Source organism: Lissotriton vulgaris, chromosome 4_1 (assembly GCF_964263255.1).
Source record: "Lissotriton vulgaris chromosome 4_1, aLisVul1.2, whole genome shotgun sequence".
In the NCBI taxonomy this organism is placed as follows: domain Eukaryota; kingdom Metazoa; phylum Chordata; class Amphibia; order Caudata; family Salamandridae; genus Lissotriton; species Lissotriton vulgaris.
In genome coordinates, this window is record NC_141691.1 from 1,211,639,790 (window position 1) to 1,211,667,333 (window position 27,544).

General features: G+C 44.8%; 1 protein-coding gene across 1 annotated transcript in view; it reads right to left on the reverse strand.

The window, feature by feature from the left end:
• Positions 1–27,544, reverse strand: part of LOC147723054 (polypeptide N-acetylgalactosaminyltransferase 1) — a 436,567-nt gene that overhangs the window by 130,425 nt on the left and 278,598 nt on the right. The window contains exon 7 of the mRNA XM_086965426.1: positions 13,841–13,939. Within this exon, the coding sequence (XP_086821552.1) occupies positions 13,841–13,939 (99 nt within the window). The remainder of the gene's footprint in view (positions 1–13,840; positions 13,940–27,544) is intronic.

A 27,544-nucleotide genomic window follows, 5' to 3' on the forward strand; every position in this document is an offset into this window, starting at 1 on the left:
TCGAAGTGGGAGTCCCACAGTAAATAAAATAGCAATAACATACCAATAACATATGTATGTAAATACCTAACACATAAAATACTAGAAAATCCATAAATACTCAAAAACAATTCCTACATAGGAATAAATGGTAGAGAGAGAAAACACTTGTAACATATTCCTGTCATTATGTTAGTCCAAACTACAGCCAATCAGGCGCCAGCACCCTTCCAGAACCTTCTGCTCAGACCCTCAGATTTTCGTAGCACAAGAGTGACAAATGAGTCGATGAAGAGAAGCGAGCCTCTGAGGGGAGGTGGGTGGGTCGCATGTGAATCTATGAAAGACACCAATACTGGAGAACCACCTATTTACAGGTAAGTAACAATTGTTCTTCTCCAGTATTAGGGTGTCTTTCATAGATTAACATGCTTGAATAGAATAGAGACCAGTAACAGCCAAATAGGCCCGATTGCTATCTAACAGCATGGAGAAACCAATGAGACAATAATAATACAGTCATGTAAGTACTGATAGCAATTATATAAAACCATAGTGGAGGAGGGAAGACAGAGGCTCACCTTAGTCAAAAAGATGACGAAGTACTGCCTGTCCCACTGCTGTATCCGCTTCGTTGATGGCATCCAGGCAGTAGTGTTTCGTGAACGTGTGCCTGTTGGACCACATGGCTGCTCTGCAGATCTGATGAAGCAGCACACCAGCAAACAGGGCGGTAGAGGATGACATTGCCCTTGTGGAATGAGCCCTTACTGAAGATTGTAGAGGCTTGCTGATGGCAGAAGACAATGGCTGAAGAAATCCAACGTGCAATAGTTGGCCTGGTAACAGGGCGCCCTTTACGCATGCGTCCATAGGCAATGTACAGTTGATCGGAACCTGCAAAAAGGGGCTGTCCCGCTGATGTAAAATTTAAGGCATCGTTTGATGTCCAAAGAGTGCAATCGCTGCTCTGCCGGAGATTGAGGATCGGCAAAGAAAGTCTTTAAGAAAACAGGTTCATTTACATGGAAATCCGTAGGCACCTTCGGCAGGAAAGTTGGGTTGGTGTGAAGCACCACACAGTCAGGTTTGAATTGGAGAAAAGGAGGTCTAGAGTGAAAGCGTGAAGATCACTAACGCGACAAGATGATGTCAGAGCAAGGAGAAGGGCTACCTTCCAGGTCAGAAACTTTAAGTCTGCCCTATGTATAGGCTCGAATGGCGCCTTCATTAGTTGGGCTAAGACGACATTGAGATGCCAACTGGGAGGAGGATGCTGAAGAGGTGGTAACTTCCGGAACAGTCCTTTGAAAAACTGACAAATAACTCTGGAAGAGGAGAGAGTGGAGGAGCCATCCTGCCGGAAACGAGAGATTGCCGCCAAGAAAACTCTCAAAGTAGCATGGGGGAGCCCTATTTGAGCCAGGTGCAAAAAGAACGGAAGTAGCTGCTCCGGAGTGGAATGGATAGGATGGATATTAGTAGCCACGCACCAAAGGCAGAACCTCTTCCAGTTGAGCTTGTAAGTCTTAATGGTAGCCGGAGCTCTGGCCTGAGCGAGAATGTCTCTGCATTCCGGCAAGATATTTAAATGCGCAAATTCAAGGTGTTCAGGTTCCAGGCCGACAATTGTAGAGAGAAGGGGTTTGGATGGCAAATCTGACCCTTGTCCATCATGAGCAGGTCCGGTCGAGGATGGAGGAGGATGGGCTCGCACTGGGACAGAAGGAGCAACTCTGAGAATCACGCCTGTCGGGGCCATCTGGGGGCGATCAGGAGAATGTGGCAGGGCTGCCTCCGCATCTTCCACAGCACACGAGGCACCAACGGAATCGGAGGAAAAGCGTAGGCAAATAGATCGCACCAATTCATCAAAAGGGCATTCCCGCGCGACCCCTGGTGGGGATGCCAACTTGCGTAAGATGGGCATTTCCGGTTCTCCGGGGTTGCAAAGAGATCCAGAGAGGGACGACCCCATCGTTGAAAAACGAGGTCGAGAGTTGGTTGATGCAACTCACACTCGTGGGTCGATGACGTGGACCTGCTCAGGGAATCCGCTAGGATGTTGGAGACGCCCGCAGATGCACGGCCGCCAGGGTAACTTGATGACGGATTGGCCAATCCCAGATCGACTGAGCCAGCCGAGACAAGAGTGGATACCTGGTTCCGCCCTGCTTGTTGACATAGTGCATACTGGTGGTATTGTCCGTCTGAATGAGCACCAATTCCCCTTGAATCACAGGAAGGTATGACTTGAGTGCCAGAAAAATTGCCATCAACTCCAGCCTGTTGATGTGCCAGGAACGTTGAAGCAGAGACCATTTGCCCTTGATGGAGAGGCCTTGAAGGTGAGCACCCCAGCCTTCTAATGAGGAGTCTGTTGTGAGCGTGAGTTCTGGAGTGGTGGAGAGGATAGAAGTTCCTGTCGCAAGGTTGTACGGTTGCGCCCACCATTGGAGAGCTGTTCTCATGCGAGCGGTGACACCCACGAGGTCGTTGAAAGAACCAGTGACCTGACGCCACTGTACGTCCAATTCCTCCTGAATGGGGCAAGTACGTAGTCTGCAATTTGGGATCAGTGCAATACAAGCCTATGCCATCCCCAGAAATGGCTAAGATCCGGACTGAAACGGACAGTCTTGCCCGAATCAGCGACACCAAGCGGAGGATCTTTTGTTGACGCTCTTGGGACACAAATGCCTTTGTAAGCATTGTGTCTAAAGTGGCTCCCAGAAAATTCCTGCGGGAAGCCGGTTTAACCTGAGGCTTGTCGGCATTGATGGCTAGGCCGAGAGATCGAAACACATCCTGACAAAGACGAGTGTGTTGAAGTAGCTGTCTGCAAGACTGTGACTTGAGGAGGCAGTCGTCCAGATATGGAAAGATTTGGACGCCTTGGAGACGCAGGTAAGCGACTAATGGAGCCAATACTTTCGTGAAGACACGAGGGGCGGACCGGAGGCCGAAAGGCAACACCTTGAACTGGAAGTCTCTGCGTCCTACCCAGAAGCGCAAGTACTTCCGATGCTTTTGAAGAATTGGAACATGGAAGTAAGCATCCAGAAGGTCGATGGTGGTCATGAAGTCGCCCATGGAGAGAAGACTCAGAATCTCTACTAGTGTAAGCATGCAGAAGGATTGGCTCTTGAGGTACCTGTTGAGCGCTCGCAAATCCAGAATCAGTCGCCAATCTCCCGTCTTCTTGAGTATTACGAAGAAAAGGGAATAGAAATCCTTTCCCCTCAGACTTGGGAACCACTTTGACGGCACCTTTCTGAATTAGAAGACGAACTTGATGGAAAAGCTCCTTGAGGAGGGGAGGAGGCGGGCCAGACAGTGGAGTGAGAGATGGAATCTTGATGAACTCTAGAGCATGGCCCTTTGCCACAATGTCCAGAACCTAGCGGTCCGAGGTGATGGAGGACCACTGAGAAGAGAACAGAGAGATTCGACCTCCAACACTGGGGGGAATACACAAGTCATTGACGTTTGGGAGTGGATCCTCTATATGAGGATTTTCCCCTGTAGGATTTGGACGACTGCTGTCGGGTGGACTCCTGTTGGTTGGATGAGTAACGTTGGTTACCTTGGTGGTAGGAGCGATATTGAGTGTTTCCTCCACGAAAAGTTGAGGAGGTGCTGCGTCCGCGTGCACCACGAAATGGCTGCTTCCGAAACTGTAAAGTCCCCAATGAACGAGCAGTATCAGCGTCCTTTTTAATGGACTGCAAAGCCTCATCTATGTGCGCTCCAAAAAGCGACTCACCGTCGTACGGCATATCCAGGATCTTGGATTGTACTTCCTGGCGGAAAGAGGTGGACCGTAACCAACCCTGCCTCCACAAGACCGCTGCCCCAGCAAGCTGACGAAAGCCAGTGCACGCAATGTGAACTGCGCAATCAATTATTTCCTCCAATGTCCTCTCTCCGTCCTGCAGAATCTTTAAAGCTTCCGCCTTGGAAGAGTCAGGGATGAGGCTCACCAGGGTAGACAAGTTGGACCACATCTGGCGGTCGTAGCGGCCTAAGATGGCTAAAGCATTAGCCGCCCTCACCGTAGTAGATGCCATCGTGGAGAATTTGTGTTCAATAGCGTCCAGGCGACGACCCTCCCGATCCGGAGGAGCCGAAATTGGAGATACCGGGTTACGGGAATGCCGTTGTGCAGCTTGAGTGACCACTGAGTCAGGCTTTGGATGAGCAACAAGGCACACAGGAGAACCTATGGGCGCCTTGTATTTTTTCTCAAGGGGAGGCAGTTGAGCTGGCAGCGAATTTGGAGTTTGCATGAGTTTCACCCCTTCCGTCCATATAAAGTCTATGATGGGTATAGTGTCGACTTGCTTGAATGGTTGAATTTTAAAATCATATAGGAAACAGTCCTCCTCCCGTAGGACTCTGGGCAGCTTGAAGCGCTGGGCCGCTCTATCCATCAGCTGATGGAAACTTGCAATGTCCACCGGATGCGAATCCCCGGGCTCTACCGGAGGAGGGGAAGGCGTCTGGATTTGGTAGTCGTCCCACTCAGCCATGTGGGTAGCGGCGTCATCATCATCATCATCGTGGACTTCTCCATCTTCCCGTTCTGAACTGACGTCATCAACCAGGTACACCGTAGTGTGTATCTTCACTGAAGTCTGAACCTGTGGAGAAGAAATTGGTGGCAGAACAGGGACAGGAGCCATCGCAGACGCAGGCACATGAGGCATAGGCGAACCCTGTGGAGAGGGCGGGAAACGCCGGTTGTAGTCGTCCAACATATGTTGGAGATTTGAGATGAGCGACAAAGGCAGTGTTGCAGTTGGAACTTGTACAGAATGTTCTTCTGCCGGAGAATAATGGTTGTCATCATTATCACCGTAATCCTGGCACTTAATAATCAAATCCGAAGGACTGTGTGCCACTCTGAAGGAATCACCCACATCATTGTCAGTCAGAATCCTGCTCAGAGCCCGTGGCAAACATGGGCGAGGGAGGCTGCGGATCTGGGATGGAGAGCTGGTCAACTGGCCGTTGACGACGATGGTGCAAGGGGTCGGCGGTGGAAGAGCCAGACCCGGTGGAAGACCAGGACACCAAAGGCAATGAAGCACACTAAGAAGGAACCACCGTCTACGGTGTCGTCGACGGTGCAGACGACGACGCTGGCAGAGGCGTCGACGAAGTTGCTGCAGAAGGATCCACTGTCGACGGAGCCACTGTCGACGGAACCATCGTAGACGGTAAGGTCGTCGACGTTGATGAAGAGCTGTCGTCGACGGGACCGACGACGAAGATTTCCTGTGAGCTTTCGTCGACGATGATTTTGCTGACGACGAAGCAGATTTCTTAGTCGACGACGAGGCAATAGGTATCGTCGACGAGACAGTCTTTAAACTAAGCGATACCTTAGTCGACATGGAAGACGTCGACGTTGCCGACGATCCGGAGGCTGACGTCGTCACTGTCGCCGTTGACGATCCTGAGACGGCAGATCTCGTAATCAGGACGAACGTTGACGCTCCTGTCGACGATGAAACATGTTTCGGAGCAGAAACATGATGGAAGGCAGCAGAAGACGCCTAAGAGCCAGGTCTTGTGGGCGTAGAGGTAGTAGGAGGTGGTGAAGACACCGCAGGAGCCACAGACAGGGAAAGTTTCTTCCTCTTTAGAAAAGGTGAAGGCATATCCTGCACACTACTACGTTTGGAGGCTACTTTTGAAGGTTCCGATTGCAAACTTTCTGCATCTGACAGTGCTGAATCCTTATCCTTAAGTCGCTGAAGCCAAATGAGGAGACTGCCTTCTCTGTCCTTAAGGGTCTTTGTAGAGAAAGTCCTGCAAAACTTGCATTTACCAACCTAATGGTCGGGATAAAGAGAATAAATGCACTTCTTGTGGGGGTCCTCAGAGTAAAAACGCAATTTCCCACAAGAGCAAGGTCTAAATAAAGACTTCTTACTTGAAGACATGCTGAGAAGACTGGAAAACTTGAAGAAGTTCACACGACATGCGGTAGAAAATCTGAGGGTCTGAGCTCTGAGGAGAAGGTTCTGGAAGGGTGCTGGCGCCTGATTGGCTGTAGTTTGGACTAACATAATGTCAGGAATATGTTACAAGTGTTTTCTCTCTCTACCATGTATTCCTATGTAGGAATTATTTTGGAGTATTTATTATGTATATACTAGTATTATTTCATGTGTTAGGTATGTACATACATATGTTATTGGTATGTTATTGCTATTTTATTTACTGTGGGACTCCCACTTCGATGACTGGGAATATTCAAGCATGTGAATCTATGAAAGACACCCTAATACTGGAGAACTTTGTTTTAGTGGACTATTTTAACAAGTGGGTAGAACTAGAAGTGGTGCAAAAGGCTGATGCTGAAGCGGTTGTGAAATATTTAGATGCCGTTTTTATGAGAGACTACCTATGTTTTTAAAGGTACAATTCAGATAGCCATGGTAAAAAAGTGGATTGTGGAAATCAAGTAAATGTTTGAGCTGATGAGGGGAAGAGAGCCTTTTACAACAGATAATCTGGGTTGGATGGATATGGCAAGTAAGGTAGATTGGTCCCCTAAAACAGTAAAGAGCAACATTTTGAAGGAGCAGGAGGTGTATAAGAAATATTAAGATAAAAGGGGGCAAGGGAAGAAATGTTGGAAGCTGGAGAGCGGGTGAAAGTCAAGAGAGTTGATAAAGTACCAAAAGGAGAAAGTGTTTTTACTGAACCTCTCAAGGTAATAGAGTATTTGAAAAACGCGGTCAGGCTCAGTGACAATCGGGTATGGCACATGAGTCGCATAGAAAGATACAACCATTATGGTGCTAAAGAAAAAGAATATGTGGGGAAAAGTTAACGGAGGATGATTGGTTGTGGGAGAATGAGTAGAGGTCAGAATGTGATGAGGGAAAAAAATACAGGTGACCATGCGGTGTGTCCACAGTAGAAGGAGGGTGTTGGTGGGGATAGAATTGGAAGGTCGGGAAGGATCAATCGTGCCCCAGCAACATGTAAGGATGTCACTCTAGAATAAATGTTAATTGTACATATATCAAAACATTTTCGTGTTTTGTTTGCTCATGCTGAGAATATATTATACTTTATTTAGTTGTATGATGACACATTTAGTAGTTTGTTTATTATAGGAAACGTTCTTTTTGTTTTCTTTGTATATAAGTGGGCAAGATGTGTGGTATTTTTATTATTGTGTACGTAGAATGTTGGGGGGAACATGATTTAATAGAACGGTGGGGTGGTAGTATTATGGGGGAAAATGGTTGGGAGCGGGAGTTGCTGGAGGGAAGACTTTCAGGGCAGTTGTTTATCCCGTGCTGTAACAGAGTTGAAAATAAAGGAAATGCAAGTGGAGGTTGTCGTCTTTACAGTACCATGCATAAAATTTATTTTCTGTGGCAGACGAGTGAAATCTGAAAGGAAGCGAGTGCAATGTCTCCTGCGCATCCTATGGCAGCACAGAACTCTGCAGATCCTGGTTTATGCCAGGGGTCCGAAATTCATGTTGAGCTGCAGTGTTTTTCCTTGCATTCTTTCATATGTTTGGAACCATGATATCTAACTTTGCAAAGACAAAACTGAATTGCTTTACAAAGTATAACCGGCTATGTAGAGGGTGTCTCAAATAGGTGAGGAAAGGCTTGTCAATTAACAATGGGTATCTAAACAATTGGGATACATGGGGAATTCCTTTATCTTCAATTTACAAAGTAAGTATGAGACTCAGTTGACAGGAAGAGGGGATTCGGTTATTCACAGGGTAGACACAGGCTAAACAGCACCTACTATTTTGGTTGAGATCGTTTGCAACTAGCGTCCTGAGGTCCGTCCTACAATGGCTCTGCAAATGAAGCCAAGCAGACCCTTTCAGCACTTGACTCTAGGGATGGCAAGAGGTTAGCAGACAAATGCTTCTTAGGGAGGTATGGTAGTGCGGGAGGGATGCAGAACTCAAAACTCAACAGACAACCATCAGATACAATAAATGCCTTGTCCACCGCACTACTTATCTTAGCAAAAAGAATGTACTCTATTACTGCAGTAAAGGGTGGTTCGACAATTTAATGGGATTCAGGTGCATTTACCTAGTTAACCAACTCAGCCACTATAGCGTCCTCTCCCCATTTTAGGGCGGGTTATGATTATTGATCTTCTACTCTAATGTAGTCATTGATACAGATCAGAAACAGGCGCAGTTGACCAAGTCTCTACTTACATGGTTCGCAGTTCAAGTTAATAGCTCGTACCCAAATTAAAGGGAACGTGTAGCCAACATTCACTGCTCCTCCGGCAGAAAACTGCATGTCCATAATTCAGTCTTTTGTTCGAGACTCTGTTACAAGTTGATGCCTGTACTGGTCTATTAGCTTTAAAGGGTGCTCCACTGACTAGCACTCTCAGTGATATCTCCCCCGACATGGGACAGCAGCAGCTGTTTCACGTGGGTCTGAAGCCTTGGCAGTGAAGCAGCATTCTTGCCTGTTTAGGGCACAACTCACATGGCAGATGTGACCTTAAGTTGAGATCAGACAGGTGCTCAAAAAGGAAATTGTAGATCCAAGGCCAGGTTCACACATGGCAAGGAGGGTGCTTCATTGGGAAGTTGCGGCCTCCGTGACTGGTTGCTGCTTTTGCAACAATGGCAGAACCATCTCTGGATTTGGTTGGAGGGGTTTGCATAAGCAGCACCAAGCCTTCGATGTGGCTGGTGTGCTGGGCATCAGAGGATAACTTCTTGTCTCGATTTCTGCATGAGGTCCAATGTGGGGGCAGTGACAGGAGACCCCTCACAACATGGGTCAGCTCCAGCTTTGCTCCAAGGGCAGTCAGCAACTTCTGGAACACAGCTGGCTTTTACTCCTCCAGTGCAACAATGTAATAACAGGGAACATACCTTTTTTTAAAAAAAAATATGTAAGGTTAACAAGTGATGCAAATGGACTCTCCTGGTTTTTCCTTTTTTAACTCCAGCATTGTAACACCTCTATGCTTCTAATCAGTGTACGTGGCTTTCGAGGCAGTACATGTACTCTCCATTCTCCATTTAATGCCATCAAGTAGGTGTCCGTTCATCTCTTGATATGAGTATTAACCTCTGGACCTTCTTTTATTAACATGGAATACCTGTATTTGTATTCATCTTTACACACATAACTGGATATTTCACTAACGATTAATAACGTATGTGATTGTCCAGAATTGAGAGTAACTTTTGAGTGTCGCTTTATGACTTATGGCACATTTATATTTATTTTTACTTGAAGATGGCCGCAAGTTGTGAGACCCGCATTTAGTGACCCCGTGTAGTTTTTTGTATTTCTATCGATTTAGCGCCCCTGTCACCCCAGTTCGATATGTAAATGACCCGTGTTGTAACTTAACCGGGTTAATGTTCTAGACGTTTTTTGTTCTAGACGTAAGTGAGGCAAGTCTTGTCACTTCCGAGAATCTGGCCCTGCCCGTATCTGGATAGTTTATCTTCCAACAAGAGATGACTGTTGCAATCACCTGGTTCCGACGGGGATGGGTAGGTCACAAGCTCTCCGACACCTTTTTTTAGATAAGATGTATTCCTTCAACAAGGCCTTGGTGGTGTCCGGACTTCCCTTGGTTTCCGCGCCTAGTGATACCTAGTGGTTGGGTCTTTCTTTAGGGCGCTATTGCACTTTGTGATGGTTTCGCCCACGGGTTGCCTACAATACTGCTAGGTGCCCCCGTCACCTGGGTTCACATGTTCCCCACCGAGAATCTAGTTTGCCTTTACCCCCAGTTTTACATTCATAGGGTATCAAGGCGTGCTGCCCCTCCTTTAACTTGGCCGGTTAATACATGTTTGTATTAATTGTTGAGGAACGTTATATCCTCCGGATGTCTATGCAAGCTGTTTGCACACTATCTTATACTGTAAGATGGGGTCTCTTTATATAATTGTAATCAGTTGGGGCTTTCTCCTTCGTTAGCTTTACCACTGGACATGAATATCTACTGGTGGTATTCTGGTTGCTTTACCATTGACACACAGTTGCCATTCTCTACCCCCCAGAGTTGAGCTATTTATCTGTAATTGTGTATGTATAGTTGCTTATAATTTCTTTCAACTATATGAATCCTCTAGGTCATTGAATCCGCTGGTGTCGCAACCCGCCGGAAACTGTTTAGGCGTGGCTTCATGAGGTGAATGGGTGAGTCCATGTCCTTATAGGGAGTTTATGTCGCAATATGAGCTTTGCTCTCATTTCTAAGCCTTTGGTGATTATACCACGGATATTTTTAACAATAATTTCTATATTAAGGGTTAGTAAGCTCTTGGTTGATAAGTGTTCTAATTCATGTTATCATTATTAAGAGAGAGATACAGAATGCAAGTGTATGCCACAACTCTTGAATATGCGGTTTCTTTTTTCTTTTGCAGAAATTCCTTCAACATTCATGGGTATTTAACCAACAGCAATACTACAACGTGGTAGGTAGTTTATCCACCATTACCACTGTGTGTAGGTAGTTTCTCACTTCACATTTTATGGTCCTGATGAATTGCCATAGACCCAACAGGGCTGTCAAGGCAAGAAACATGTTGACCTTTTGGAATAGAGCGTTACTTTGTTCTGATCCATTGAGTAAGACAAAGCTGCCTTCCTTTTGTCTTTTAATCCGGTAGGAACCAGATCCTAATATATTTTATTGGTTGACCTAACCTGTTTTAACCTTCACACTGAATACACACCTACACTTTTTAGGCCCCTCACTCACACCACACTGATTGGCAAGGAACAAAAGATCTCCGCCAAAGAGCCTCTCATTGGGTGCCCGTTGGGTATTGCAGCGCCATCCTAACGAGGAGCAGGCCCAATGATGAAGCATGACACCTAGCTGGCTGGGTGTGTGAGGCCCCTGGTTCCTAAGGAAGGTATTTACCTCCCGGACAAACATTTTGTTTAAGGTGTGGGGTATAACTGTCCTCCCGATAGGCATTCCCTTGTATCTCTCTCTCTACTTAACCCTGCAGGAACAGCATACCTTTTCTTTGGACTATAACACACTAACCCACCCATCAACAGGCAAGTCAGTTCATTTTAGGTAGGGTCGACAGTGTTAAGATGGCACCAGTTTTAGTATGGAGACAGTCCCATTTCTATGTCGTTGGTCGGTCGCATTTATTGTTAACAAGCACCACGATCGGTATCACGAACATTATCAGAATCTTTACGGGACAAGAGGTGTGCAGCATTGTGGTAAGTGCGGGTCCGGGCGTTACTGCAGCCTTTGGCAAACATTTATATGTCCTCGTTTAAGCGCTTTTTTTAATTAGAGCATTATGTTGTTTCTAGGTCCGTTAGAAGTTGGAAGCGCCGGCGGGAGAACAGTGGTGCGATTCTAAAAGTAAGTGCAGCTGTTGGTTGCATTCATTTTTTTACACAAACGCGTAGTTGTTCACAAGTTGATGGTAACCAAGCACATATTTTTTTATCATAGGACCAGGAATTCTCGGCAGCACATGGGATGTATTCACGTCGTTTTGACCAATTGAGTAAGCGTAGCATGCGAACCTCAGCATTAAGTACACAGTGTTCGGCAACTTTGGCCATTTGGTTTTTCCAGCATATTAGGAAGTATGATTTCTTAAAAGGGTTCATTCTCTTTCACATAGGATCATCTGTCTAATCACATAGTGAGTTTATACCCCTTATGAGGTAACAGATTGGCATAGGCACATATTAGGTGTGTCATTACTGGTTTTATCACTATTTTTCTTTTCTATTATGGCTATGCACTCATAAGGGTGAAGATAAGTTCTTACTAATTTAAACAGAGTTAAGCTCAGTGGGATTAGTCTAACTAAGGATACTACTATGCCAATGGACTTCTTTTGTATTTGTATAAAAACAATTGCATGAGTTCTTTTGAGGAACACCAGTCCCTGAAGTTAAATGCACTATGTTAGCGTGGTATATTGGGTAATTTAGTCACTGTGTATAAAATGAATTTAACCCCTACCATGATCATGACAAGCTGAGCTCGTCATGAGGCACAGTGGAGCTATGGTCATGATGAGCTGAGATCGTCATAACTGCCGTGGCCCGCCCACGCGCGGCTAATTCCCCGCCTGTGCAGGTGTTCTATTGGAGTGGGCGGAGTCATGACGAGTCCAGCTCGTCATGAGCACAGCTCCACTGTGCAGCATGACGAGCGGGACTCGTCATGAGTACTGCGTGCGGCCCAACTCTGCACCACGGGGGAATTAGCCCCGCTTGGAAGGGGTTAAGTAGTGAGTTAAGAATGGTAACAGTATGCTTTCTTTACATGTTGGCCCCTGAGGAAGGGACTTCAATGTGCCGAAATACATCGGGCACACACAAAAATGTTTATTTTACTGTTTATGTATCTAAACATGTATAGTCACACTGTTGTTTAAACTGTGTAACTATCTATGAAAACAAATTGTAAATGTTAAAATATTGATTGATACATAATTATGAAATGATGAAGTTAATTTGAATACAAATATGGTTTAACTTGATTCATGTTTTCAGAATGTGTATGTTTCAAGGGAGATTTGGGTCTTAGTACCTAGGGAACGGTGCACAGCACTAACAAGTTGACTAACTTGTAACAGTTTCTTATGTATTCACACTTGGGTTGACAGTAAGCGTTGTGCTGGAGCCCCTTTTTTCCATTACAAACCAGATAAAAGTGGCGCTCCTCCAACCCTCAAAAAATATTTTACTCCCCTAGGACAGGGTTTCCTTCTGCAGGGCCAGGAGCTTTACTTCCCTCTCTGAGCATGCATGCTTCTAGGTGCTAGACAGACTTTAAGCTTCAGCAGTAAGTTATACAAATTTCAGGTAATGTTTCCTCACCTATGGGGCACTGGCTGTCATGCCGTCATGAGCCCTGGTTACACAGCAGCTCCTCAAGTACTCTGTGGCGAACTCCCTTTCCTTGGTCAAGAAGAACTTGGACCTGGAACAGAGTTGGCTGATTTGGATCCCACTTTTATATACAACATTCAAACAAGGTATGCGGATCCACTGTATAAAATTTTAGTACTGGTTCAGGGTTGGTTCTTTTTCACAAGTAATTTTCTGGTTGCTGCTCAGACACAGCCGTTGCACAAGATGGTGGCCTTTACAGCAGTTAGCAACATGGCTGTCTCAAAACAGGACTATGCAAAAAGGCACAGTAAGTGTGAGATCTCTACATGTGTAATGCAAAACCCTACCCGAAACAGTAATCTGGGACAGACAATGGGGCAAGCGCTGCTTAGATACTTCCCCACCTTGAACAACAAAAATGCAATCCCACTCCTCTTCCGTACCATATAGCAAATGACAGTGCTCATGAAGAACTTAAGCAGCCCTCTGTCCAAAAGATCCTCACAGGATTTCTAAGGGAGCCCGGTCTCCATTCTCTCACTTCAGCATCTGCCTCTCCACATTCCAGCCACATGAATGCAGGCAACACCTGCCTGGGGAAGCGGTCCTCATCTTTTATCTTGTATTGTGCTAACCCAGGGGAAATCAAAATGGATTCCATAGGCCCCCGTACTTGAACTCAAACAACATACTGAGTCCTACAGCCATATATTTGTAACAAACTCACTACACCTATGTGCACTCAACACATAATTATGTCACAGTTTGGCCTTTGAGCAGAAAAACACAGACTGTATTAAGGAGATCAGTTGGCTCACCATAGTTTCAAGTCTCTATCAGAAAGACAAAGATATGACTCAAATTCAGAGCTGGAATGTTTAAAACATAATTAAATTTGCTGAAATCTAAATGCACTCAAATCTGCACCAACAAGCATTGTAAGGTGCTATTTATTTAACATTTACTCATTAAAAACTCCTCACCTGATTACCTCCCATTCCATGACAGTTGAAGATTCCAACCTTTTCATTTTCTTTTCGTGCCATGTTATCTAGACATTGATTTGTCTCCACATTTCTTATCTAGATGAAGATAAAGACATTTTAGAATCAATATTTGGATGCCCTTACCACACAACCACAAATACCCTAATTAATTTGTAAACCAATGTTCTCATTTACACCATAGTTGGTAACAAACACAATCACAAAACACTTAAGACTGTGGGAAGTTATGGTTGGGACAATGCAGATTTAGGATATTTACAAAATTCTTGCATGTAGTTTTTTCACCATTGAACCACATGTGACCTGCTCTTGTGAAAGTAAAGTGCCTTTGAAAGCTGAGAAAGGGGAGGGAATTGTCCCATGTTTCTTGGGGCTTAAGGAAAAGGCCTTCTCAACTAAAATGGAAGTGGCATGTCCTACTTTATCTCTCGACTTTTCCTAATCTTCTCCAAATGGTACAGCCCACAATGCATTTAAAAATGAAGTTCCTTCGCATTCCTGTACATCCATTCTGTCAGAATGTTATCTTTTTCCCATAAAAATGCATTGAAGCCCACTATGCAACTCTGGGCATTAAGCTTGCTTAATCTCCACAACGGCCCCCCGGCGGCGGGATGCCTGGCTTTCACCTTGGGGATGCCCTATAGGGGCTATCTCACAGGGAAAAACCAGGACGGGTTCCCAAGGCAAGCGCGGAGATACCCCTTCGGGGGTCGATTCTGGCGCTATATAAGAAATGCAATAATAATAATAATAATTATCAGTGGTGCTGGCATCCAGAGTCCTCTTCATGTTTTCTTAACCCTCCAAAATGCAGACTCCCAACTATGTCCCTGTTAATGCCAGAGTGAAGGTTGTGAATGGGTGCAGGTATCTATCTAAAGGTAGAGGAGGTTCATCCATCTCGGTCCCCCAGTTTGTCACTTTTACCAATCACTTCAAAAAACAAAGTACCTATCTGCCCTTGCAATAGTAAGCCTACAGAGCCAAAGTAACATAGCGGGACATCTTGGGGTACAGGGGAGACAAAGACTTTCCTTTTTATATACAACCCTCCCTCACTCTAGTAGTGACTTCATCATCTGGTTCATCCTGGCTGCTAAAAGCTAGGAGGGCCCGACCATATTCCAGGGAGCTCTTTGTATATATAGTCTTTTAGGGATTAATATTACAACTAAATATTACTTATCCATGCCCTAGTATTCCTTTATTCACCGGGTGGATGGGCACTATAAATATAATTATACTTATGATAATTATAGGGAGGGGCAAAAAGGAGTTAAATGGTTCTAGGACTCTCAGCTTGCCTTATTGCCATGCTGAGGGTCATAGGATCATTGTACTCCTGAGTGAGGGTTGTATATAAAAAGGAAATCTTTTTACTTCCCTATATTTAGAGGCACCCCACTATATTGCTTCGGCTCTGTGGGGTTACTTGTGCATGGACAGACGGGTACTTTATTGTTTTTAAGTTTCACGATCAGGGAGAACGCATCCAAATATTCCCTTACTGCTTACAAGGTCTCCTTCTCCTTTCTGGGTGGTTTCTTTCCTTCAAAAGAGTCTAGCTTTTTGTGTCCGTCACCCTGAGAATTCAGCAGTGTCGGCTCTCAGAAAAATGAAATGCCAGTGCTTCCCTTCTCCGCCTTTCCATTTTCTGATTTCAATCCTAACTCCATGCAGGAAGGAAAATGCTACTTACCAGTATGTATCTGTTCTTGGCATGTAGAGCTGCAGAGTTACACACTGTGCATAGATGGCCACCTAGTGTTGGGCCCGGATGTTTGCAGTTTGTTTTTGTTGTAAAAAAGTCTTTGGAAGTCACAGGATAGGTGACTCCTCCTTTGGATCATACTGCGCATGGGCATCTGCTCCATCCCCATATTGTTTTTCGCCATTAGGGAAGTGACGGAGTTAAATGTCGTATACTTGTAAAGCGCACAGCTGCCCCAGCAAAGGGGCGTCCCGGCGCTGTATACCGCTGGGGGACCCATCCTGGCTTTCCCTGTGAGATGGTCCCTCCTGGGCATCTCCAAGGTGAAGACAAGCATCCCCGGCGCTGATGGGGCCGTTAGTAGAGATTAAGCAAGCTAGGGCCCAGAGTTGCTGAGTGGGACCCATGGTTGGAGTAGGCACCGAGGCGAGAATTATCAAGTCCACAGACCATGGCCCAAGACCCTGCCGCGTCGGGAATCGAACCCTGGTCCCGGGCCGACCTCTGCTTCCGGGTCTGCGGCCTCTAACCAGTGAGCCACACCACTCTACAAGAAAGTAGTGATGTCCATGTAATTTGTATCTAATGCTGGAACAGATAAAGGTAGCCGGGTGGGCGTGTGCAACTCCGCAGCTCTACATGCCAAGAACAGATGCATACTGGTAAGTAGCATTTTCCGATCGAGGCATATGAGCTGCAGATAACACTGTGCATAGATTATATAGCAGTACCCACCTTTAGCGGCGGCCACCAGTATCTGTTGCAGTTGTTTGAAATGGGGTTTTTAGTACAGCCTGGCCCACAGTTGCTTGTGGTTTAGTTTGCACATCTACATAATAGTATTTTGTGAATATGTGCGGTGTAGACCATGTAGCTGCTTTGCATATATCATCTAGGGGAATGTTCCCCAAAAATGCCATTGAAGCTCCCAGTTTTCTTGTAGAATGGGCTTTGGGAGGAATAGATAACATATGTTTAGCTTTGTGGTAACAGATTTGTATGCATTTAACAATCCACCCAACTATCCCAGATTTTAATATGGGGTTACCTTTATGTGTGGTGAAAAAGACACGAAAAGTTGTTTAGTTTTACGAAAAGTTTGTGTCCTTTCAATGTAGTAAAAGCAATGCTCTTTTGACATCCAAGGTGTGAATAGCTCTTTCTGCGACTGTTTGTGGCGGTGAGAAAAATATGGGAAGCTCAGACTGATTCAGATGGAAGGGTGAAATGACTTTTGGAAGAAATGTAGGATTAGTACGTAGAACCACTTTATTATGATGCATTTGCAGAAAGGGTTCTTGAATGGTAAATGCTTGTAGTTCACTAACTCTTCTGAGAGAAGTAATAGTTACTAGGAAAGCTACTTTCCAAGTTAGGAATTGCAATTCACATTTATGTAACGCTTCAAAGGGGGGTCCCATTAACCGTGTGAGAACAATGTTTAAGTTCCACACTGGTGAAGGTGGTGTTCTGGGAGGGATTATTCTTTTGAGCCCTTCCATAAAAGCTCTTATGGCAGGTACTCCCCTTCTTCCTTTTATGGTTCTTAGACAGGAGATATTGCTCTGCTAGGGTACTCTTATATATACACTATTATTTTTTTTGCCATGTGTGCAGGTACCCTTGGTTGGAGTACCTCCCCGATTTGTCAGCCCCTCAATTTCAGGGTCCCTGTGTATGCATTGGCACGCGCGAGTATAGTAATTCCATATGATTTTTTTTTTCTAGGGACTTTAGTTCCTTGTTCTTTCCTTTTATTGGCCACTTCCTGCCACTTGGTCGCGTATGTTTTGATTGTGGTTTCAACTCTACGGGTATTTCCCCTTTTCTGGTTTCACTCACAGTACGGTAGTCTTTTGTGTTTTATTCTTTCTCCCCCTTTTTTTACGTTTTGGGCCTTCTGCTTTTGGATCCACTTTTCAGATTTTGGCACTGCATAAGTCACGCACGGGATAGTGTGTTCTTTGCAGAACCCATTGTGTTTTTTGTAAATACATATTGTTTATCATTTTAGTGTAATCTTGCCCTTTGTCCTGAGGAAGCCCATAGAAACGAGTGGCTGAAACGCGACCACGACTGTGCCGACATTCTTTGAAGGAGTCCGTTTCAAAATTTAAACGTGCTCAGATTGAAACATAAGTGCCTTTATAAATATTTTCTCTGGGGCCATTCACCTCTGGCGCTTTTTAGGACTACCTAGAAGTGTAGCACTTGAATTTAAGAGTGCACATGTTATTTTTGTATCTTTGTTTTTGTTTTTTGTAGGGCTTAATTGTTGTATATTCGTTTTGTAAATATTATATATGTGATGTATATATTGTACTATATGTAGAGATGAATGTAAATCAAGGTATTTCATTGTTGTATAATTATTTGTTGACTTTTTCTTTTGTGATCCACCTTGTCCTCGGATACGGATATATGTGTTTGTGATTTGTGAATTTATTTCCCTAAAATTTATTTTGACACTTCAGGGTTTTTAGTTTATCCCTGTATGCAAATAAATATTGAATTGATCCCTCTGTATTCTTTTGTATTTATACACATCTTTTGATGTCATGTGCTCATGTACATGATGGTAATTTGGGCATAACCCCCATTTTTCCCTAGCAATGGCCGCAAGGTGCAGTCTGATGGACGTGTACACTAAATTACACTTTTGAAGGTGTAATAGGTATCCTATGATGTGTTGAATAGACACATCTAAAGGATTGATGTGGTTGTTTTGAAAGTATATTACGAACCGTTTCCACTTAGCTGCCTAACACGCTCTAGTGGTGGGACGTCTAGATTCTTTAATAATGTTCATTATGTCTGGAGGGAGGTTAAGGTAACCAAACGCTATGACGTCAGGTGCCAGATCGCAAGGTTGAGCTGCGCTGGGTCTGGGTGTCTGATCTCTCAATGGTTCTGAGTTAATAGGCGTGGAGATAGGCTTAGTTTCTGGTGTGGTACCACAGAAAGTTGCAGCAGCGTGGTGTACCACGGTTGTCTGGCCCAAGTTGGAGCAACTAGAATAAGTGTTAGGGAATGTTGCTGTAGTTTGTGTACCACTATTGTAAGTAGTGGGAGAGGAGGAAAAGCGTACACAAATTTTCCGGCCCAGTTCATCCATATCTCATTGCCTTTGGACAGTGGGTGTGGATATCTGGCGGCGAAGTTTGGGCATTTAGCGTTTTCGTCGGTTGCGAAGAGGTCTATCTGAGGGTGTCCCCACAGTTGAAAGAACGGTTGAAGAACTTGCGGATGAAGTTCCCACTCGTGGAGTCTGTCGACTTAGCAGATCTGCCATGGTGTTTTGTACTGCTGGAACATGTTGGGCTAAGAGGAAGATCTTTAGTGGTATAGCCCATCTCCATATCTGCTGCGCTAACTGAGAGTGTGTCCCCCCTTGTTTATGTAATACATTGCTGTCATATTGTCTGTGCGGACTAAGACAGCTTTGCCTGAGTCTTGCTTTTCGAATGCTTTCAGGGCTAGAAATACAGCTAGTAACTGTAAGTGGTTGATGTGGAGTAACCTTTGTTGCGGTGTCCACCTGCCTTGCCTGGTGTGATGCAGTAGGTGAGCTCCCCAGCCGGAGAGCGATGCGTCCGCTGTTATGACTATTTCAGGAACTGGCTCTAGAAACGATCGGCCTTTTGAAAGGTTTTTGGTGTTCCAACATTGCAGAGAATGACAAGTCCGACTGTCTACCAACACTAGGTCTGTTAAATGACAGTGAGCCTGGTTCCATTGTCAAGCTAAGCACTCTTGAAGTGGACGCATTTGTAGCCTTGCGTGAGGTACTATGAATATGCAAGAAGCCATCGTTCCTATGAGCTGCATGAACACTCAAGCTGGAAGCGAGTGATGCAGTTTGAATTTTGTTAGGAGAGTTTGTACACTTGTTATCCTGGCTGGAGAGGGATATGCTAGTGTTAATTGGGTGTTTATTGTAGCGCCCAGATATTGTTGTACATGTGACGGTTTCAGATGTGACTTGGTGTGATTTACTGTGAATCCCAAATCGTGGAGCAGTTGAATTGTGGCGAGAGTGTGTTGTACACACTGGCTGTATGAGCTGGCTTTTATGAGCCAGTCGTATAGATATGGGAAGACATGAATATGCTATCTTCTTAAGTGTGCTGCAACTACTGCTAGGCATTTGGTAAACACCCTTGGTGCTGTTGTGACTCCGAATGGGAGTACTTTGAATTGGTAGTGCTGGTAGTGCTGACCGTCTAGTACAAATCTGAGATATTTTCTGTGCGCTGTGTGGATAGGAATGTGGAAGTAGGCGGCCTTGAGATCCAGTGTGACAAGGAAGTCGTCTTGTAAAAGGAGCAGAAGGACCTGTTGGAGTGTGACCATATGAAAGTGGTCTGACTGTACAGGTTTAGGGGTCTGAGGTCAAGGATAGGCCTTAGAGTTCCGCCCTTCTTTGGGATGAAGAAATACAGGGAGTATACTCCTTTGTTTTGCTGATGCATTGGAACTATTTCTAGTGCATTTTTCTGCAGGAGGGATAGAACCTCCTGTCTGAGCAGTATCAGATGTTCTTGTGACATTGGACGCTGTCTGGGTTGTATATGTTTGGGGGGGTAGATGTTAGTTTGAGACAGTAACCTGACTGAATTATTTTTAGCACCCAAATGTCCGATGTGATGTTTTCCCAGGCTGGTAGGTATTGTTGTAGTCTTCCCCCGACAGGAGTGGAATGGGGTGGGGGAAGGGGAGGGAAGTCATTTGGCAGGGGTGGAGGCAGAGCGGGAGTTGTTTTTCCCTCTGCCCTTATTGTTGTTACTTTTGTAACCAACCCTTTGGTAGCCCCTACTATAGGTGGATTGTGTGGGGGCTTTGTAAAAGGTAGAGGGTGTGTCTGAAGAGTATCCTCTTGTGGTGCCTCTGTAAGAGGAGCGGCGAAATGAGCGTTTGGGAGCCTACAACTGTAGGGCTCCCATAGATTTGGCTGTATCTGTATCCGTCTTCATCTTTTCAAGGGATACGTCTACATTAGGTCCGAATAAGCGTTGCTCATCAAAGGGCTGGTTAAGTATAGCACTTTGAACTTCAGGTTTGAACGCTGAAATACGTAACTATAACACATACGATTACAGGGAACCCTAGGGCTAGTTTAATGACCTTGCTCTGGATACACGCCCTTTCGAACCTTCACAACAACAAGGGTACCAGAGGGTCAAAGTAATAACAAAGGATACTCAGATAATGGCTGAGAATTAGTACCACTAGCTATACCACAACTCTTCTTTATAGGATAAAAGTGAGCCAATTAAGTGTATGGTCTTGAACACCCATCAGACACCACTCAGAACCGCCCTTCGTCATTTGCGGTTCTGGTGACCTGCACACCAAATTGCCTGATCTCAACCAGGAAAGGGCCTAAGAGATGATAAACGGTCCCTCCTGTGGGCAGCGTGGGGTCAACTCTTGTCAGAAATAGTTGGTTATATATATATATATATATATATATATATATATATATATATATATATGTGTGGCGTGGCTGATGGGGTAACAGAAAATGTGCAGTGCAGAGAAAATGTGATACCAAAAAATGAGAGTAAAGTAGGTAAAATTGGTTTAGGAAGCAAAAAACTAATTTAATTGGATATAGCTTCCAATGCCAACATTAAAAATAGCCAAGACAGAGAAAATGTATAAACTGTCTAGTAGTGGAACGTGGTCAACATGTTTCAGCAAACTGTGGCCATGTGGCCTTGCTTTCTTCAGGACCTTGTCAAAACGACTGCTGCTACTCATCAGGAGTATTATACTTTACATACTCAATATAGCGTTACTGACCAGGGGGCAATAAATGCTCCTGTCTGGTGAACCAAGGCTATATATTGTTAATATTTACAGTAATAAAGGGGCCCACATCACTCCGTAGTCTAGTCGGGTCCTTTTTGGAACCTCGCCGGTTTTGTTTATTAATTTCACCATGACTACGAGCCACTGGGATATGATTGGACAATGTATCGAGTGCCCAACCAATCACAGCACTCGGTACATTGCCGGCATAGATACGACTTATGGCGAGGCTCGGTCGTTTACCACGTGGTGTACTCTGCCTATCTGGGGCAGACTAACTTAAACTCACCTCCAGCAAGCCGGCATTACCTCCCCAGATGGCACAGATGCCGCGTTGGAGTACCGACGGAGAGGTAGGGCTATGTTTGATATTCCAGCGCGTTAGTACAAGCGCGTAGGTGCCGTTGGTACTCCATTGAATCATCGTAGGGAGACTAGAGGGGTTTGGTGAACTTATGGTGCCTATGTAAGATCGGTTGAGCTATGACAACATTGCTCGTCCTATTGGTGTTATGACGCATTAGTACTAGTGCTCGGGTGCTTTCAGGCACACTATGTGATCATTAGAGTTGGAAGAATCATTTTAGTTAATTCGAGGTATTCCTCGAAGAACCGATGAAGGTAGAACAATTTTGCTCTTCCTATCGGGCTAGTTCATACAAACGAGGAGGGTCATGTGATCTTTATAACGGACCTCAGTTGTAGAAAAGCTTGCTTATACCATCATCGAAGTATCATTTTAGGAAATGCACTGGAAGGACCCTTTTGGGATCAGTACCTCGTAATGTGCATGTTCTACATACTGAACAGAAGGTAGTGATCTCCACCATCTGTAAACGGAGATTATGAGAATGAGCGAATTGAATTCTATGCTGTGTTGGAACACGCTTGTGGTGGGTGATTCATTTTTGTATTTATTCACCTCAACAGAGCGGTGCTTCACTTTTGTCCTGAGCCGCAGCCAGATGGGGTGAGGTCTTCACATCTTACACATCGGCTAAGATGTACTATATGAAATTTGAAAACCTTCAAGTTCTATGAACATTAGGAGACACTAGTATATATAGTGCAATCGGCCTTATCTTCCTTATAGGCCTCATTAATGATGAAGGTTACTCATGATGAAGTGGACAAGGATGTTTAGAGACAGGTTGTGTGTGATGTACTCATGCTATTCTTTTGACTCTTTTATTGAACAACCGAATCTGTATGAAGATACAGAAGAGTACACCTAGGAGGTCCAGGTGACTTGTATACCAGTATCTGAGTTGTTTCATTTTTTTTAGAACACTATTTCTTTGTTTGTTTGCTGCCTGAGACGTCGTCCTTTTACCTGATGCGTCAAGGAGCTTAGACTCTTTGTCTGGTGGGGGAGCTTCACCTGATGTTTGTGAATTTGCTCTTTTGCATGGATTAAAGACCACAAGAGAGTCTAATGGTACTGGGCCTTTAATATATGCTGGACCTCAAGGGGCAGCTTCATATTTTTTCTCTATGCCGGACTGATGACACGCGTTCTAACTGGGTCTTTGAAGACTTCAGGAGCATGCTTAACTCCATTAAGCATGGGTAAAATTGACGAGGCTCTTTGAGAATTATCAAAAGTATCCATTAGGAAGTTTTCATCTACAGGGTCAGAATGCATGTCTACCCCATGGTATTGTGCAGCCCTGTGTACTAGCTGATTACATCCCATAGTGTCTTCTAGTGGGGAAGGCCTAGAGGGATATATGTCGTCTTGAGGGACGTTAGGGTTGTCTGGGGTGTTGTAATCATCCCATGGGTCAGGAGAGCCTGGAGGAATAGAGGGATCATCTGCACCACCCCCTGTATCGTCAGAGCTATCATCCCTGTTGTCATCATCTGGTATGATAGAAGATGTAGGGGAGTGCTGTGGTAGGGGAGCAGGTGGTGATGGCATAGGTGGAGGAGGAGGGGAGGGGATCCTTAGAGGAGAGGTAGCAATGTCCTCCTTCTTTGGATGAGGAGCCGGTGCAGGTGTATCCAGTGGTCTTTTTTTAAAACTAAGAGTTAGTTGACCAGTGGTTGGATCCTTAACACGAGTCTTTTGTGCAGGGTCTGGATGAAATAAGTCCTCTGCAGTAGGCCGATCTTTTGGTGCGGAGGGAGTTCTTGGCACCGAACTGGGTGCTTCTTTTGGCTTTGAAACTTGCTGTTTGGTAGTGTCTTTAGCCGGAGTCTTTTTTGGCTCCGGTGCTTTTTTCGGCTCCGATGAATGTTTTGGGATCCGACGATTTTTTCGGTTCCAATGGATTTTTCGGATCCGAAGCGTGTTTGCGTGGGTCAGATTTGGGTTTCGGTGCCGAGGGACTAGCAGTAGGCTTCGGTGCCGATTGTTTTGATGTTGGCGTGGCAGCCGATGATATCTTTTTCGGTGCCAGTAGGTGTGTGCCGGCACCGTGGGCAGACAGACTCAAGCCCGAGTCGCCAGAAGGCTTAGTAAGCTTCTTTGCCGGGCCCGAGGGCGGGGCAGTGGAAGCAATGTCCCGGTGTGCGGGCGAGGGTGTGACCAAAGCCTTTTTTGAATGTGTCGAGGAAGGGTTGCGGTCGATGGTCTTACTTACGACCCGCTGTGCTGGAGTGATGTCCTCGACTTCAGAATCTTCGGCCTCAGAATTGCTGTCGACACCATGATGTTCTGGGACGTCGACGCCTTCTTGGAAGAGGTCGTCTGGAATCGGAGCTGATGAACGAGCCATTGTTCTCCTAGCTCTTCGGTCCCGGATCGTCTTTTTGGAGCGGACGGAGGCACCAGCTGAACAGTCTCTGTCCTCGTGCTCCAGAGCGAGGCAAAGGTTACACACCTCATGTAGGTCGGTGTGGGGAAACTTCGACCCACATTGAGGACACTTTTTAAATGGAGTCCTTTCCATGAGCTGGAAGTTGAGGCCTAGGTGGGCCCGTAGGCCTTAGTCGACGACCGGAATCGAAGGCTTCGAAGTTGAAGAGTAGCATCGACTGGAAACGCGTTCGAAACTATATCGGCGAAGCTGGTGAGGATTGCGCGCCGTAGGGAATCGGATCCAACACGGAGCGCTGGAAACACATTTGAGTCCGGTGGTGGAAAAAAACAAACTGGGGATGGAGCCGATGCCCATGCGCAGTATGATCAAAAGGAGGAGTCACCTATCCTGTGACCTCCAGAGACTTTTCTACAACAAAAACAAACTGCAAACATCCGGGCCCAACACTAGGTGGCCATCTATGCACAGTGTGTAATCTGCAGCTCATATGCCTCGAACAAAATGTTACTCTGTAACCATTTGTTTGTGGTGTATCGCTGTAGACTCGCATACTCTGCATACTCCTGACATCTAGCAGTGGCCCCAGACGTTTGAGACTTGTTTTCATTCAAAGACGTTTCGAGTCAAAAGATCTATTGTGAGTTGAGCCTTAATCCACAATGCACCATTACAAAAACTCCACCTCACCTGTGGATAAGTAGTGTAAGTGGAGTGCGGTGTAGAAGACAAGTATATTGTGCATTGTGAAATGTAAATCGAAAACAAAGAGAAAACAATATGGTTTGTCATTAGATGACTTCTAACAAAAAGGGTGGGCATGGGAATTTACAGAACCACATACTAGTAACAGAAGACAGGGTACCTTCTCTGTTTTGGTATATGTGTGGCAGTAGATACTCTGCATAGACTGCATGGAGCAATTTCACCGAAAATCGGTGGCTAGCAAGCAGGTGATGCAGATAGATTTTAACAGTTTGTCCAGCTAAAGCCTGTTTACAGGCTGGAATGTCCATAAACTAATGTTTTTAAGTGTCTGAGGAGTTAACTACGTGACAGCTTTACAGATGTCTGACAAAAGGATGTTACCCAAGAACTCCAAAGTGGCACTTTTTAAGTGGAATGTACTTTAGGAGGTATGTGTAGTATGTGCTTGGTATTGGCATAGCAAGTTGTATACATGTATAGCACAATGCCCGACTTGGAGATGGGGGTGTCCCATGAGAGTTTTGTCAAATGCTACGAAAAGTCACTTTGTCTTATAAAAGGATTGGCCCTATTGATGTAATACACAGTGCACTTTCAATATGTAGTGTGTGCACCTACCTAGAGGTAATGTTGCACAATTTGGTAAGAACATCCATGACAAAAACTAAAGGGGACCACATACTCTGGCTAAGATCAAATGACATTAAGATAGCTACACTTCTGTGTACAAATTAATTCTAGCCAATGTTCTTGTAGAATGGTATAGCATATGATTTAGCACCACTATGCACCTATTGCACATGTACTTTCCATGAACCAGATATTAGTGTAGAATAAACAGTATCTCTCTGCTATTATATCGCACAGGCACTTTTCAAGCGAACAAGACAACATGATCACCTCCAGATCGTCATTACCAACTGGAGGAACTCATCTAGACTCAAAACGAACTGTAACGGAATAGATGTAAATAGATTTGACTAAGCGAGCTAGAAATGCACATATTTTTTTTTTAATGTATTGTGTTTCATTGCTCTTTTACTTTTATTGCCTTATAGGCTGAAATAAAGTATTTTGAATTGATGTAGTGTGTGGATTAGAGCCTAAGTCACCAGAGCCTAGTCTCCAAGTTAGTCGCTATACCATACACATCATCTTCCCAATAGTGATTTGCATGTTTTAAATAAGGAGATTGCCCAGCAAGCTGGTAGATGCTTAAGGCTGATAGGACTGGAGTGGACACATTCATCTCAACTTCACTAAAAGGATTCATTGCGCCCCAGCTCTACTAATCTGTGCATGTGATTCAGTCAGCATGAGCCTGTAAGGCGAGGAAAGTGGAAAACCTTTTAATAGGGTTTTTTTTTCATGTTACTCGGGTTTTTTATAACGCCAGAATGGAGAAAAAGATTGCTTAGCACATCTCAATGAATTACACCAACCAGCTAGGTTCTATAAAGTGCCTTTGTTTATTTCTCATCCCCCCTAAAGCACTTCGCAACAACAACATATTTCACTAAGAATAGCGTGGATGCTACGGTTAGACTGGGGTCTTTGAATCTGTCGTTAGCCACAACAATTTCTAGTAACACCTATTTCTTAAAAGAATGATTACCACAAACATACACCCTACCGTAAGAAATCTTTATTACTATTCTGTTGAGCAGATAATCAGCAAGTAGAGGCTTGCGGTGGATCTAAACATGCAGGGGAAGAAGTGCAAGGGCCCGAAGGGGGTTTTAGCTCCTACTTTGAACAGGAGCTGGTTGATAGCATTTTACAGCGAGAGGGGAGTAGTCATTTTGAGTAAGGTCTTGACTGGTGTCTTTCACTGAAAAGGGATTATGTATTCTCACTAGAGAGGGGAGTCCTAAAAGGCTAAAGGCAGTGCAAAGACAGCAGAGAATATTTTGAAACCACCCAAATTAACAGTAATGGAGAACGGTGCGTTCTGAATAAAACATTTCCCTGGTGCCAAAAGAAGACCAAAAGGATTAAGGTATTTATCAGTCTCAACGACATTATTCAAAGAAATGTACCCGATGTGCAACCCCCAACTCATGTTACTTCCCCCATATCAAATTAAAATAATCTGTCGCTGTAATTAACTTGTGCAGATGTCTGGGGAACAAGATCCACCACTCTAGCTGAGCAAGAATACTTTGCAACTAAAAACAGTGATCGTTCTTGCTGCCACCAATCACTTTCTAAGTTAAGTGCTTACTGCCGACACCTGATGTGACCTACAGGCCACGATCTAAGCAAGGCTAACTAAACCGGCCTTCCTTTTGAAAATGATACAAATGTCTTCTTGTGATCATCAGTATCAACACTGGGATACTCCTGATCGACCTTGCGAGTTCACTAATTTTGTCTTGGCAAGTGTGTCTAATACTAAGGACTACCAGTATAAACAGTGACACTGGCATCAAGGCAACTGTATCTGTCCTCACAGGTAAAGGGTTGTTCTGGCAAAATAATCTGTTTCTCAAGAGCATCAATGTGTGTTTGGTGCCTAAAATGAACTTGAATCTACAATTGTTGGCATGAAGGTTTCATGCATCAGGACACCACTTTGAACATCAACGTTTTCACATCCCATCATGGATACATCAGCAGTCGATAGTGCAGAATCATGGGTTTTGGTTGAGGTTATAATCAACACTGATCTATGGCAGTGGG